General features: G+C 39.9%; 1 protein-coding gene across 1 annotated transcript in view; it reads right to left on the bottom strand.

Moving 5' to 3' along the window:
* LOC109093141 (protein Shroom4-like) overlaps positions 1-13,016 on the bottom strand; it is a 38,445-nt gene that overhangs the window by 1,845 nt on the left and 23,584 nt on the right. Inside the window, 8 exon segments of the mRNA XM_042759835.1 lie at positions 272-544; positions 1,003-1,141; positions 1,293-1,919; positions 2,198-2,650; positions 2,652-2,822; positions 2,962-3,020; positions 4,682-7,226; positions 8,157-8,315. Coding sequence (XP_042615769.1) covers positions 272-544; positions 1,003-1,141; positions 1,293-1,919; positions 2,198-2,650; positions 2,652-2,822; positions 2,962-3,020; positions 4,682-7,226; positions 8,157-8,315 — 4,426 coding nt within the window.

Genomic DNA, 13,016 nt, shown 5'->3' with positions numbered 1-13,016 from the left:
GTTGTTTAACGACATACTGATTGTTCAACTGATGAAAAGAAAAAATTTCAGTAGATAAAATCTCCTTAAAACAGTTTTGAATGTTGTGAGGACCTTCATACAGTGCATACCATTGTAGAGACACTACGTCTACCTCTCACAGCCTCATGTTCAATTCAATATGGCATCTAACCTGACTAAGGTATATACGGTATGTATGCAGATGATCTAACTTTTAATATATCGCTGGGCAATCATATAGATTACGTTTTGCGACTATATATATCCTCACCCTCCCATGGTGGCCAGTCTCTGGGTCTACACAGTCCAAGGCGCTTTCTACTCGGATCAGCCTCCCAGAAAGAGACAACAGCAGGCTGGTCACCTTGTCTAGGTCACCAATGAACATACGGAACTTGTCCACCTCGTTGGGCTTGCAGATAGCGAGCACCAGGCTCTCCACCTCCTCTCCCAGCTGAGTGTTGGCACGAATATCCTCTTGCAGGCCTCTCTGTGCCTCACGCAGGACACCCAGCTTTTTATGAAGGCTCTCCATCAGCTGCTTCTGTAAATGTAAACATTTAATATGAGAAGTGGCATATACTGTATATACGCACATACACTACCACTCCAAAGTTTAGGGTCAATACGTTTTATTTATTTATTTCCCTTTTTTAAGAAATGACCTTAATACCTTTAATAAGTAAGGATACATTAAATTGATCAAAAGTGAATGTAAAGACACTTATAATATTAATGATTTCTATTTAAAATAAATGCAGTTCTTTTCAACTTTCTATTTATTAAAGAATCCTGAAAAAAAATTTATTGCATGTATCGCATGACTATTTTCAACATTGATAATAATAAAAAATGTTACTTGAGCACTAAATCATATTAGAATGATTTCTAAAAGGTCATGTGACACTGAAGACTGGAGTAATGGTTGCTGAAAATGCATATCATTGGAATAAATTACAAAGCATGAGATAAGCAAGCCTTATGCATTTCTGAATCTTTCACCTTATAATTAAGCTCTTCCTCCTCCTCTTTCCTCTCAGAGATCTCTCGAATCCTGGCAAGAAGTTGCGGGTTGTCAGCTGATGTGTCATAACAGGTTGATCGTGAAACTTGTGCTGCGGATGCTCCCAGTCTAGAAGACCTAGGAAGTAAGCAAAGTAATGGAGGTAAAGGTGGAGGCACTGTAACAATCTTTCTGATAGAACAGAACAGAACAGAACAGAATAGACTAGACTGAAAATTAAATTTACTTTGAAACAATTTAATACTGAAATAGTATTAGACTGCCGTACCTCTCTAGCGGTCCTCCACTGATTGGGTGGCCTCCTCTCCAGCTCTCTCCACCCGTCTCTGTATTTACACTGTGTGGAAATAACTCTCCTATCAGCTTCCTAGATAAACCATAATCATCCTCTAGAATGGAGTCCACCAAAGCGGCCCTCGGCCCTCTTATGTTTCTCGTTGATGGAGCCCCTTCCTCAGGCATGTTGTCAATGTCTGTTTCCAGCACCATAACTGGTCGAGCAAAACCCTGCAGCTCCATCCTGTCCTGTCCTTCCCTTCTGTCATTTTCCCCTAACCGCTCATTATCACAGATCTCATCTATGTCTGTTTCCAGGGGCTGGTTTCCATCTTCAATACTGCTGGGACTGCGGGAGGAAATAATCTGGTTTTTGTGGGCTGTTCCAGGGAAGCCTGCTTGATGGGGCAGCAAGTGGTAGTTGTTCATGGAGAAGTAGGATTCTGGACACACGGGTGCAGATGACAAACTCTTCTCTGGGACTTCAAGAGGCCTGGTAGTGCCCGGTGCAGGGTAATGAGGACTGGACCGGTCCCACTCAGCTCGATGCTCAGAAAAGATGGGCTTCACCAATATGACTCTAGGCTCATCTGACACTGGAGCATTATGGACAGGTATTCTAAAATAGGGTAGACATGAGGGGAATTTATTCAAAAGTACATAAAAAATGTAATTATTTTACTACCATTCAAAAGTTTAGGTTATTTATATTCAAAAAACTTTAAGTATTGTGGTCCAATCAACATGCAGAATAAAAACCAGGAAATAATTAATGATTTTTGTAAGAATATTTTTTACTTGGAAATATATTTAAAAACCTTTTTGTAAATGAATGATGGAAATGTGTTCTTTCATCTAGTCAAACTGTAAAGATAATATGTTTTTACTTTGTTTCACCTTGTGCATGGTTCAGGCTGCGGCAAAGGTTGATGAAGTTCCCTCCTCATGTCTCTCTCTCTTGGGGGCAGGGCTACAGGTTTAAAGGCCCGATGTGTAAAAGCAGGGCTGGGGGGAGCCACCGAGTACTCCTGACTGCAGCAGTGACGGCTCTCTGAGAGCTCCCTCGGAGGAAGACTATAGGAGCGCTGACGTGTCATTTCAGGCACACTGGGGGGCTGGGATGTGCACGGCTGTGGTCGAGGTGGAGAGGAAGAGGGAGAAGAATGAAGTGGCGGGGAGGAGAAGAGGTTATGATGGGATGCCCGTCTCTTGTGGAATTGATCCCATTTTGGGGGCGGTGGACGCGGAGGCCCTTTTTTCTTCTTTACTTCACCTACACATACTCCATTCTCATCCAGGTCACTAAGAGTGGACGCACGCATTCTGCTTGGTGTGACGTTGGTGTGATTGATTCTGTGTGTCCACACGAATGTCATTTTCTGACATAGCACGGTTTCTAAGGGGTGAAAAAAGATGCTCTTCCGTGCGGCCACCTGTCATGCTGTTGCCACCTTGACCCATGAAGCTAGGAACAGCAGCAGCCTCTCCTGTCTTGGAGTCTCTCCTACACCTTGAGTAGTCCCTGTGGAATAAAAAATGTTATGCTATCCTTCTTACAGTTAATGGTTTGTCAATAACCATAAGTAAATAAGTAAAACACATGCAAAATATGACAATAACAGTAAGTTAATCTATTAGAGAGTTAAAAGCAGAAACCTTACCTCTCTGTTAAGCTGAAATTTCGGTTTAGTTTTTTTGCTTGTTCCTGCACAGGGTGGTCCTGTAAAATATATTCGCCATATATTTAAATATTAAACATAAACAATAAATAAAATATAATTTATTAAAATTAACAGAAAAAAAAATAATTTAGTGTAGAAGATTTATACCCAAACCTACCACTAAAAAAAACTAAAAACAAGGTAAATAGTTAAAAACACTACACTGGTGATTTATGGAACTTTATACCTTTCAACTGTCTGCTGGTCTGTTCTTTAGCATATGGTGCATCTGAAACAACCTAATGTAGATAATATAACAACCCTGGCATTTAAAAGAGTTCTCTAGCTTTTGCTCTTAATTAGCCATACAATTCTGTTTCATTCCCACTGCTGTTGTGCCAACTATCTATAGTCCAGATTTTCAAAAGCACACCATAAGCATAATATCTGATAACTGCCAAAATAATTGATAGTGTTCAAAAACATTGCTCTGAGAACTGTAAGGGGAGTCAGTAGTACAGTGAATAGTATCTCTGATTCTCATCCAGAGGACATGGGCTTGATGCCACTACAAGGAAAATTCCCTCTTGTATTCACCTGAATTTTCCCTCAAGTATCAATAAAGGTCTATCTAAACACACTGACGGACCTAAAAATGGCCCAGAGATCAGTTAGATTATCAATTCAGGATATTTTAAGATGAAACTAGAACACTTTTAAAAATGAAAGGACATGCATAGATACCAGTGACTTGAGATAGAATACATATTCAATCTTCCTGTTGTATTAGAGCCAATTTATTATTTTGTACATTTCTGGCCAACATTTGGCCTTTTTTTCGGACTCTGAAGAAGCCCGATTTCATATCAATATTCTGCCTGAATGCTAATATTAAAACAAGTCTGCACTAAAGACTGAAAACAACTGTCTCATTCCCATCTATATGGCACTATACCAAATGTCTTAAAATAACAGCTCAAACAGAGAATAAACAGTTTCCTCCTTATTCAATTCCAACAGTGTGCATAAAGATCAATGCACAAAGAAGATATATAATATTTTACAGATAACAGAAGTAGCCTTCTGGCTCAGTGCATTTTAAAATAAATGCTTAGGAACAAAACCACAAATCACTCCCATTCACAATAAGGCAGGCTATTTTCAATTCAAAACGATTTAACTGAAATCAAACGTGGTTCTGTTGCTTCACAAAGCCATTTTGTAAGGACTCATCGTGTAGCTCCTAAGAGCCTAGAACTGTAAATAACCAAAATAAAGGAAATTACAGCCTCTTTCATATACACAAGCAGCAATTTTTTGATTTCCATCTGTATTAATGTTCAAGCTATTGATTATAAGCTAATGTACATGCTATTCATTATGAAATAATGAGGCTGAAGTGCAGGAGAAAAGCTTTACTCTTACTTGCATAAATAATTCAGTAACAAATGTCTCTATGTTGTATATATATATATATATATTTACATGACAGTACTGTTTGCTGCTGGACAATACAGTGGCACAATAAGACCCAGGTCATGGCAAAGTATTTATAAGCAGGTAAATACCGAATCTATGCCAACACTAATGTTGTACACTGCAATTATGTTTGTTATAGTGGTACTCTGAAAATCTGGAATTTTTATATTAGCGGTTCAGTGGGCTGCCTGAGAACCTGGAGAAAAGCTTGACAATGACAATGCTAAATTCCCAGTCTTACCTCAGCTGGGGTGTAGCTCCTGGTCTTGTAGGGTGGATTTACATTGTAGTCATCATACTGATTGTGCTGAGTGCTCACTGGGTGGAACGCTGAGCAAGGTTTCTGGATCTTGTGGGTAGTGTTGCTATAGAAATGCTCAGAGGACTGGAGAAAGGCAGGATCCTGAGGAACGGGCGGCTGTCTTTGACAGGCGTTATGAGATAAAGACTGAGGAACTGTGTCACTACTCATATTGTGTTCGGAGCTAAGAGTTTCTCTCCTGCATTCCCTTTCTTGTTCTCTAAGCAGCAGTCTTTGCCTCTCCTCCCAGTCCTTCACCCTTTGTTGCTCTATTTCCCTCTCTTTCCTTAATCTTTCCTTCTCCCTCTCTTGTTCTCTAAGTTTCTCTTTCTCCTTGACTCTCTCTTGCTCTCTTTCTTTCTCCTGCTCTCTCTCTATCAGCCTCTCCCTCAATTTTTCTTGCTCTTGTTGGGTACTCATAAACTGTCTCACAGTGTCCAGTGAGTTGACGTAGGGCACATCTTGATACGAAAACCTCCTCCGGCCCAGGTTAGTGGCCATTTCAAGAGGTTCAGGTGAGGATGGATGGGTCGGTCTACCCGGCTTCTCTAGTCTCTGATTTCGACTTGTCAGGCTTGACAAGTTTGTTACAGACTGACTCAACTTTCTGCTAGTCTCTTCAAAGAACCTCCTGCGGTCTGCAAAGGGAGGGATATCACACTCATCTGATCGACCTAAACGACTACTGGAGGAACCTGTCCTCCCTCTTGTTGATCCCATTTTTCCAGACCACATCTGTCCAGTAGCCTCATTTCTCTTACTCTCACAGGGCTCTGTTTCCCGTTGAAGCTTGTATTCTGGTGTCCATCGCCGTTGCTGTGGTTTCCCTGCAGGTACTATCTCCTCCACCACATACACACACATTTGTCTGGCATGTTGAGGGATCTGGGTTTGGGTCTGAGATGTCTGGAAGCACACAGCCCTGGATCTGGAGTGTTCCACATCTGGGGTTGTATCAATAACTTGTTGAGTCTGTTTGGATATTTGCATGGAGGCAGTGGGAGGACTGGTAAGAGGACTTGACAAGGTTTGGGCTCTGGGTTGATGGTACTCTGGAGGAGCTACTGTCTCCATGTTGAGATCTGCAACCTCTTCTTCCACAGTCTCCTCACCACATGGGTTTATACTCTTCTGCAGCTGGGCCTTCTTCCTCTGGATCTCATTTCTGAGGTTTGTTGCAAAACGCTCACTTCTACGACGCGATTTGCTGCTACGGAACTGCCGCTTCTGCGACTGCTTTGTGACGCTGCCATCGTCTACCCTCACTTCTCCTCCGTTCTCATTCAGGTGAGTGTCCACACACATGCCAGCACCTACAGACCCAAAGTCCTTCTCACTGGTCTGAGAGTTAGCGGTGGAGAACCCATTCTCCATGGGATTTCCAGAGGCATTAATAGGCTGCCCCCAGGGATTCTGTCCAGAATCAAGAGGATCCTCTTCTAACCTGGGATCCTCAAGTTCGGAAGTTGCCACCGAACCAGGTGTGGAACATCTACTTGTTCCCCACTTGCCCTGGGCAGTATTTGGACTAGTATCACTCAGATAAAGAGGTGACTGTGACCACTGACAAGTTGGAGATGCACGATTATAACTTTTGTCGCTGGAAAAATCCATCATACACAGCTGAGAAGCTAGAAGTTTCTCAGGTGCACTGTGTCTGTGCATTGCTGACTGGATATTACGTTCTGGTTGGAGTTGTGTATCAAAGTTCTCATCCCTTTTCCTTTGTGACAAGGGACTAAGAGAAGGTGTAGAAACCACCACAGTTTCCGAATAGTTCTCCAAGTGTTTTTTCTCATGGTTTGTTGCCTTGTTATCTCCATCAGAGTGTCTCTTAGAGTTGAATGTGTAATAAGGTTCAATGGTGCACCCTTTACGTTCTTGCTTATTGTCTTGTGTTCCATTCAAATAAACTTCGCCAGTCAAAACTTTCTGGATTTGGGATTGATCTTCAACCATGCAGCTGGTTACACTGGGGATGCCTACAGGAGCAGACACACAGCGTTTATCTGTTGGTTGGCCTCTAGTAGCCCTAAAACTGTCCTTCCTCATGGGTGGCCGCGGTGGCACACAGTGTTCCTCCTCGCAGCCGTAGGACGACGGTCGTACTTTAGCATTAGTTCTGTCAGACAGTATCTTGGAGTGCCCATGCTCTTCCCGCTGGCTTCCATGGCCACTGGAGGCACAATGTTGGCCTCCGTCTGGATACCTGCAGGACGAACCAAAACCCTGGAGAAGACTGTCCATAGAGTTGGTATCCTCAGGCTTGACAGGGACAGTGTAATCGGATGTGTTTGAACTGGCTGAGAATGAGCTGTACGCGGAGTCACGTTTGTTGTTGAAGATGACAGGATCAATGGGAGAGAGCTGACTGTCATAGTAACCCTGGTTGGGAGGATTCTCCAGACTCTCCATACTTCCTATTGAGCTACTGCGGTCTGTGCTGTAGTGCCTGGAGATATGGCCCCACTGCATGGACAGCTCGCTGCACAACAAAACAGAAGCAAGCCAAGTTAGATGATGTGACAATCACCATAAGGATTTCAAAGTCTGCCTACAAAAAGTACCAAAAAATTTACACTTTTTAATGCCAGCTTGGAATTTCAATATCAAATTTGCATTTGGTTTGTAAAATTCCTGACGCAAAAGCTTCCAGAAAGTCTACAAAGTGTCTCTTGCCACACTTATAATGCAAGATGGAATTGACTTTAAGGAAGTATTTTGAAATCACAATTAGTTTATTCTATTCAAATAGAATAAAAAAAACTAAAAAGAACTACATTCAATAATAATAAAAAAACCTAAAAAGAACTAACAACAGTTTAGACCTATTGCAAGTCTCATTTTCCATCAGTTCAAATAAAAAGACACTCAGCATAAATAAACAAACATAAATCTATATATGCTAACTATTTGTGTCTATAATAATTATGTAGGCCTTTTCATTTTGTGTTACAGGTGTTATGATTAGGTTTCACATTTTCAGCGGAAGTCCCCCTGTTGAAGTTGAAAGTTAAATACAGTATTAGACCCTCAGGTCATTGCTATGTTTTGTACTGCAGGGTTTCTTGTGTGTTTTTGGTCACTTTGCTGGTGATCTGTGAAGAATGTCTGAGTCATACATCTGAAAATAGCAGTGGCATCCGGTAAGCCACATGTTGACATAAAATGTGAGATCACCAGCTTCCTCTCTGATTGTTTTCCTTGTGAAACTTGCTGGAAGCAAAATTCCCTAATTCAACAATGAGATCTATCTCTCTCTGCCGTCGACACACAAAGATCTGTTAAAGCTATTAGTATAATGTACGTTACACTGAACGCTGCAACACAGAAATGCTAAAAAGAAACAAATCATTATAGAGAGTAAGGTATGTTTACTTAAATACATCATCTTTTTGACGACTATTATACCAACCTATTGTCACCTCCGGAGTGCCACGGTACACTGACAGGTGTGAAGTGGAGCTGCATAGCCGGGGGGCCATCTGAGGGGTCACCAGTGCCCGTAGTGCAGGGTGCCTCTGACAGCTTCGCCAGGTGCCAAGAGTGGGGACGGATCACTGGCACACAGCGCCTGCTCGAAGAACAGAGACATAACCGAACAAGAAGTCATAACATCACCCTAATATACCTAAGTACCATTTACTGACAAAAAGAAAACCACATTCAGGAAACCACAGCATTCAAGAGTGAGGAAACGACCCTTTACTCCAAAGCAGTGTCAGTCTTGATAAATGTACAGGAATCAAGGGAAATATGTTTGGATTTGTTATTTGGAAGTCTTTCATACCTGCCATCCACTAGAGGCTGAGTTTGGTTCTTTCTAAGGTATCCACAGTGAAATAACGGCCAAATAATTTATAAAATAGCAGCATTAATGGAACAAGGCCCAGATTCCAGGTTCATCCCATTATTCCCATTGACAGGAGTACAGTATTCCCAAACATTCCAGATGGCAATACCAATCCTGAGGGAACTTATCATGGTTTTTAAGTCATGGTTTTTAAGAGCTTATTAATTAATTAATAATAGTTATTAAAAAATAACAATAAAAAAAAACAATAAAAGTGTTTCCATGAGAGGCCAGGTAAGAACAAGCGAGTGAAAAATATCCAAAAATGCAATATATAGGAAATAAACTTAAGTATTTAATAAAATAAACTTTACCACAAAAAATATATTTTTTTCAGGATTCCTTTTCTGAATAGAAAGCTCAGCATTTTTTGAAATAGAAATATTCTGTAACATTATACGTTTTTACTGTTACTTTTGTTCAATTTAATGTGTCCCTGCGGAATAAAAGAAATCTTAAAAAATCTTGAATGTTAGTGTATATAAATTCAAAACACTTCTAAAACAAATAGCGATATCTGTATTGACACACCGTTAGCTATTTAATGGCAGTTCTCAGAGTGTGGTTATTGTAAGCAAGCAGAAGAATATTCAGTGTAATACAACAAATTGACACACATTAAAGAGTTTAAAATACAAACATGATATTGCCACACATGACATTTAGTAAAGAGAGGCTAAAGAAAAATGAAGGACAAACGTCAACACAGAGGCACGTCAGAATCAAAATGTGTCTCGTTCAAAAACCCATGAACAATAAATGCAAATAATATTTCATTACAACCACTTCTGCATTGTCAGGAAATAAAAGATTTCTTAAGACAGCTCAGAACTATCATTATCCTCAACCAATAAAACTTACAATCTAATCTAAAACATTAAACCTAACACCAAGCTGATCTGAGGCTCCATAAGTACAGCTATCTAAAGGCAAAACACAGAAACTTCATGTAAAAATTCAGTTACGGCTGAAATCGGGTCAAACAGAAACAGAAACCCAGTTTACCAGACTGAAGCTATAGCTGGGTTGACCCCCACTTAAGGTTTTCAGCACAGTACAAAATGTCTTACTCACAACACTTCAGACAACTCCAGATGTTCTCAAAGTATAAGAGAAATATTCTGAGATGAATCCAATCCAAGATTGTTTAGCTTCAGGTTCAAGGTGAAGTTCAGGTCTAATCCATCAGTAGACGTTTCGAGTCAAAGGACAACCCTGAGGTCTGTGTCTGCTGTGAGTGGTCAGTCTTTATCAGGACCCTAACGGCTTCAACGCTCCTATGAGTGAAAGCTGGTGGTCATTTAGCTGTGATGAGGCAGCCTGAGGCTCTGACCAGATTCCAAGTCCAGGAAAAAATTATCAGACAAACACTCCCCTCACTTCCCCTCTCAAACAGCATCTCTCTCTCTCTTTCAATATTTCAAGTCACAACTGAAGACCAAACATTCAGTCCACTAAACGGCATATTCTCTCTCTCTCACACACACAACCTCCCACTTACTCGCTCTAATGACATTAGGAGGAGAGGAAGTGGTGCTCAGATGGAGAGGAAACTATGTTTGGGGGAGATAAAGCAGCAAGCCACTGCTAAAATAATACCTAGCATTTTCTCCTATTATTGTTTGAATGGGGGAAAAATGTGAGGGCCGCTTCCTGTCTCCCTGGGAGAGAGCAGTCAATTTCAGCCAGTAGTGGTGAGAGAGTGAAGGGTGGAGAGAGAGAGAGAGAGAGAGAGAGAGAGAGAGAGAGAGCAGAATTGGGGAACAGATTGGTGGAATAAGACTGAATGATTGAAGCGGTGCATTGTCACTGGAGCATGAGGCCAGGTACATGTATTCTTGCTCTTTTCAATAGTGAAGAAAGTACAACAATGTGTTTTGTTATTCCAGCAACTGCCTGAGAGACAGAGAGAATAAAATGAAGTTTAACTCACATCAGCTGTGCTTTTCCTGCTCTAATCAGCAGGGCTGATGAAAGTCAGAATGGGGTCAGTCTGATTAACAACTACGACACTGACAATACAAGAAAAACCCAGGAATCATGTATAGGACAAATTACAATGGCACGCAACCTCCCACCAATGGGTTCTTCAGTTGAAACTGTTAACCCAGGGTCAATCTTACAGAGATAGTTTTCATGCAAATAAAAATTCTGTCATTATTTTTTCACCCTTGTGTCTTTGAAGCATGTTGGTAAGTAAACTTCCATTGTAATATTTCCCTTGATTACTCATGATTGCCTTTTTATGAGTTTTAAAACTTTGAATGGACAAATACAGTGCATGGCGAGCACACAACCTTTTTTAATAACAGGTCTGTGACCCGTTTTGTCCATCTGTGCAAATGTTGGTATGTAGATCCTCACTGGTTGTTGTTTTCTCAAAAACATAGCAACAATAATGCTCACTATGTGACATTTTTATACATTTTCCACAGACATTCCAACATTCCAGCTCCACATCGTGTCACACCGTACTACAAAATCCCAAGTCACATAGCATCAATATGTTATGAACGATTGTAACATAAATTAAGTGAACTGAAATATGGAGTGTGTACTGTATATGAGGGTGTTAACTGTGACAAGATAATTGACCACTATACAGGCTACACACTCCAAAGTGTGTAATTTTTCTTCACAAAAGAGAACATACTTTAAGGCCGTATGTGTAGGCAAATTAGGACGCAGCATATCTTTGACACCACAGATTTGAGGTTAGTACTGCACAAGTGTATGGCCATTAAAAGCCATTAAACCAAGGTTAAGCCCTTAAGTGACACCATTTCAAAATCATAATTGTTTCTGATATGCTAGCACATTAAATTTACCTTAAAATTCTTTATAGTAACTAAGATCGTGATGGATAGCAAAGAAGGGTGTTTAAACCACAAACTGATGATATCTTTAGTTATTGTAAGAAAGGTTGGTGACATGCATGAGTCAGCAGTACTGCATGCTGTGCTCTGGTAAAAAAAAAAAAAAAAAAAACCCTCATCTCTCTGTTAAGTTTTTTCACACCCAGACATACAATTAGTCTGTTAGCAGGCCTCTCTGTCTTACTGCATGGGATACATAACTCAACATGTCCATATTTAATATCGTATATTCGAGAATTACTCACTGATCAAGAATATGGTATTTATACAGATTGTCAAGCAGATTGTAATGCCATAACTAAACCATATTATTCTCTGTCGTTTCAATTTCTCTGTGCTAACAAAGTATAAAATTGTTTCATAGTACTGGTACTACTATGTATTTTGTTCCATGTTTCATCCATGTGTATGTCCCTAAATCAAATGGACCTTTCACCTCAAAATAACTATTAGCTTGAAGCCTATATAAATTATATGCAACAAGGTAAATAATAAAATAAAATAAAATAAAATAAAATAAAATAAAATAAAATAAAATAAAATAAAATAAAATAAAATAAAATAAAATAAAATAAAATAAAATAAAATAAAATAAAATAAAATAAAATAAAATAAAATAAAATAAAATAAAATAGCTTTCAATCCATGCAATCAGCATTGTTTGTTTTCTGGTTGCCCGTTTCCCGAAAACAGTGAGTGGTACGCACAGGCTGCATTCCATGTAATCACCCAGGCTTTTACCAATATGGCCACAAAGAAAAAGCCAGTCCAGGAAGGGAGCAGTCATGAGCTGGGCTCTGCAGCACAATAGCTTGTTTGTTGTTTTGGATACTCTTTCACTCTGATTCTAAAGTATTGTTTAAGGGGAAAGAATGCATGTAAAATGCATCTTGGGCTAAAAGCTTATCAGCCACATCAAACCCTTCCTAACTACTTTGGACAGAAAAACAAAGCAGAGAGATGTGCCAGGTCATGACCCCCCATGCCCTTTTAATCACAAGAACATAAAGTGAATGAATAAAAGTATGGAAGTCTGTTGAATCAGTCTTAACAAAAATTGCAACAACAGATGTTAAAACAGATGCTCAGCAGTTCACAAGGCTTCACAGATTACACCAATGATAACACCACAGTTTGTTTACATTTTCCCTGGCAACTGAACAGAAGTTAATCTAACTGATGGCCTACATCTTGTCCATATGTCCAGAGTCCTATCACAAAAAGGTTTTACAATGATGAGAAGGCAAACTATTGTGTGGAACAATAGGCTACTGGGCCTGTTAATAAACAAAGAAGCCATTTCAATGTGCACAGTCTGAAAACTAGTAATGCAATCCCAAAGGATAAACCAACACATGGAGAACTGTCTGGATTGACCACTTGACACATTCCAGGAAAAAGATCATGTCTGCTTTGTCCATTACCATTGAAATGTAAGACTCACACACCATTCACTAATTTTATATACTAATTTCAAACCATATTGATTTTTGCTGGATATTTAATTGTGCATGCTCATTTATCCTATTTAAGAGGGCATTATATG

The sequence above is a fragment of the Cyprinus carpio genome, chromosome A7 (genome assembly GCF_018340385.1).
Source record: "Cyprinus carpio isolate SPL01 chromosome A7, ASM1834038v1, whole genome shotgun sequence".
NCBI classification, from domain to species: domain Eukaryota; kingdom Metazoa; phylum Chordata; class Actinopteri; order Cypriniformes; family Cyprinidae; genus Cyprinus; species Cyprinus carpio.
Note: the sequence above shows the minus strand (reverse complement) of the source record. Positions and strands in the feature narration are given on the sequence as shown.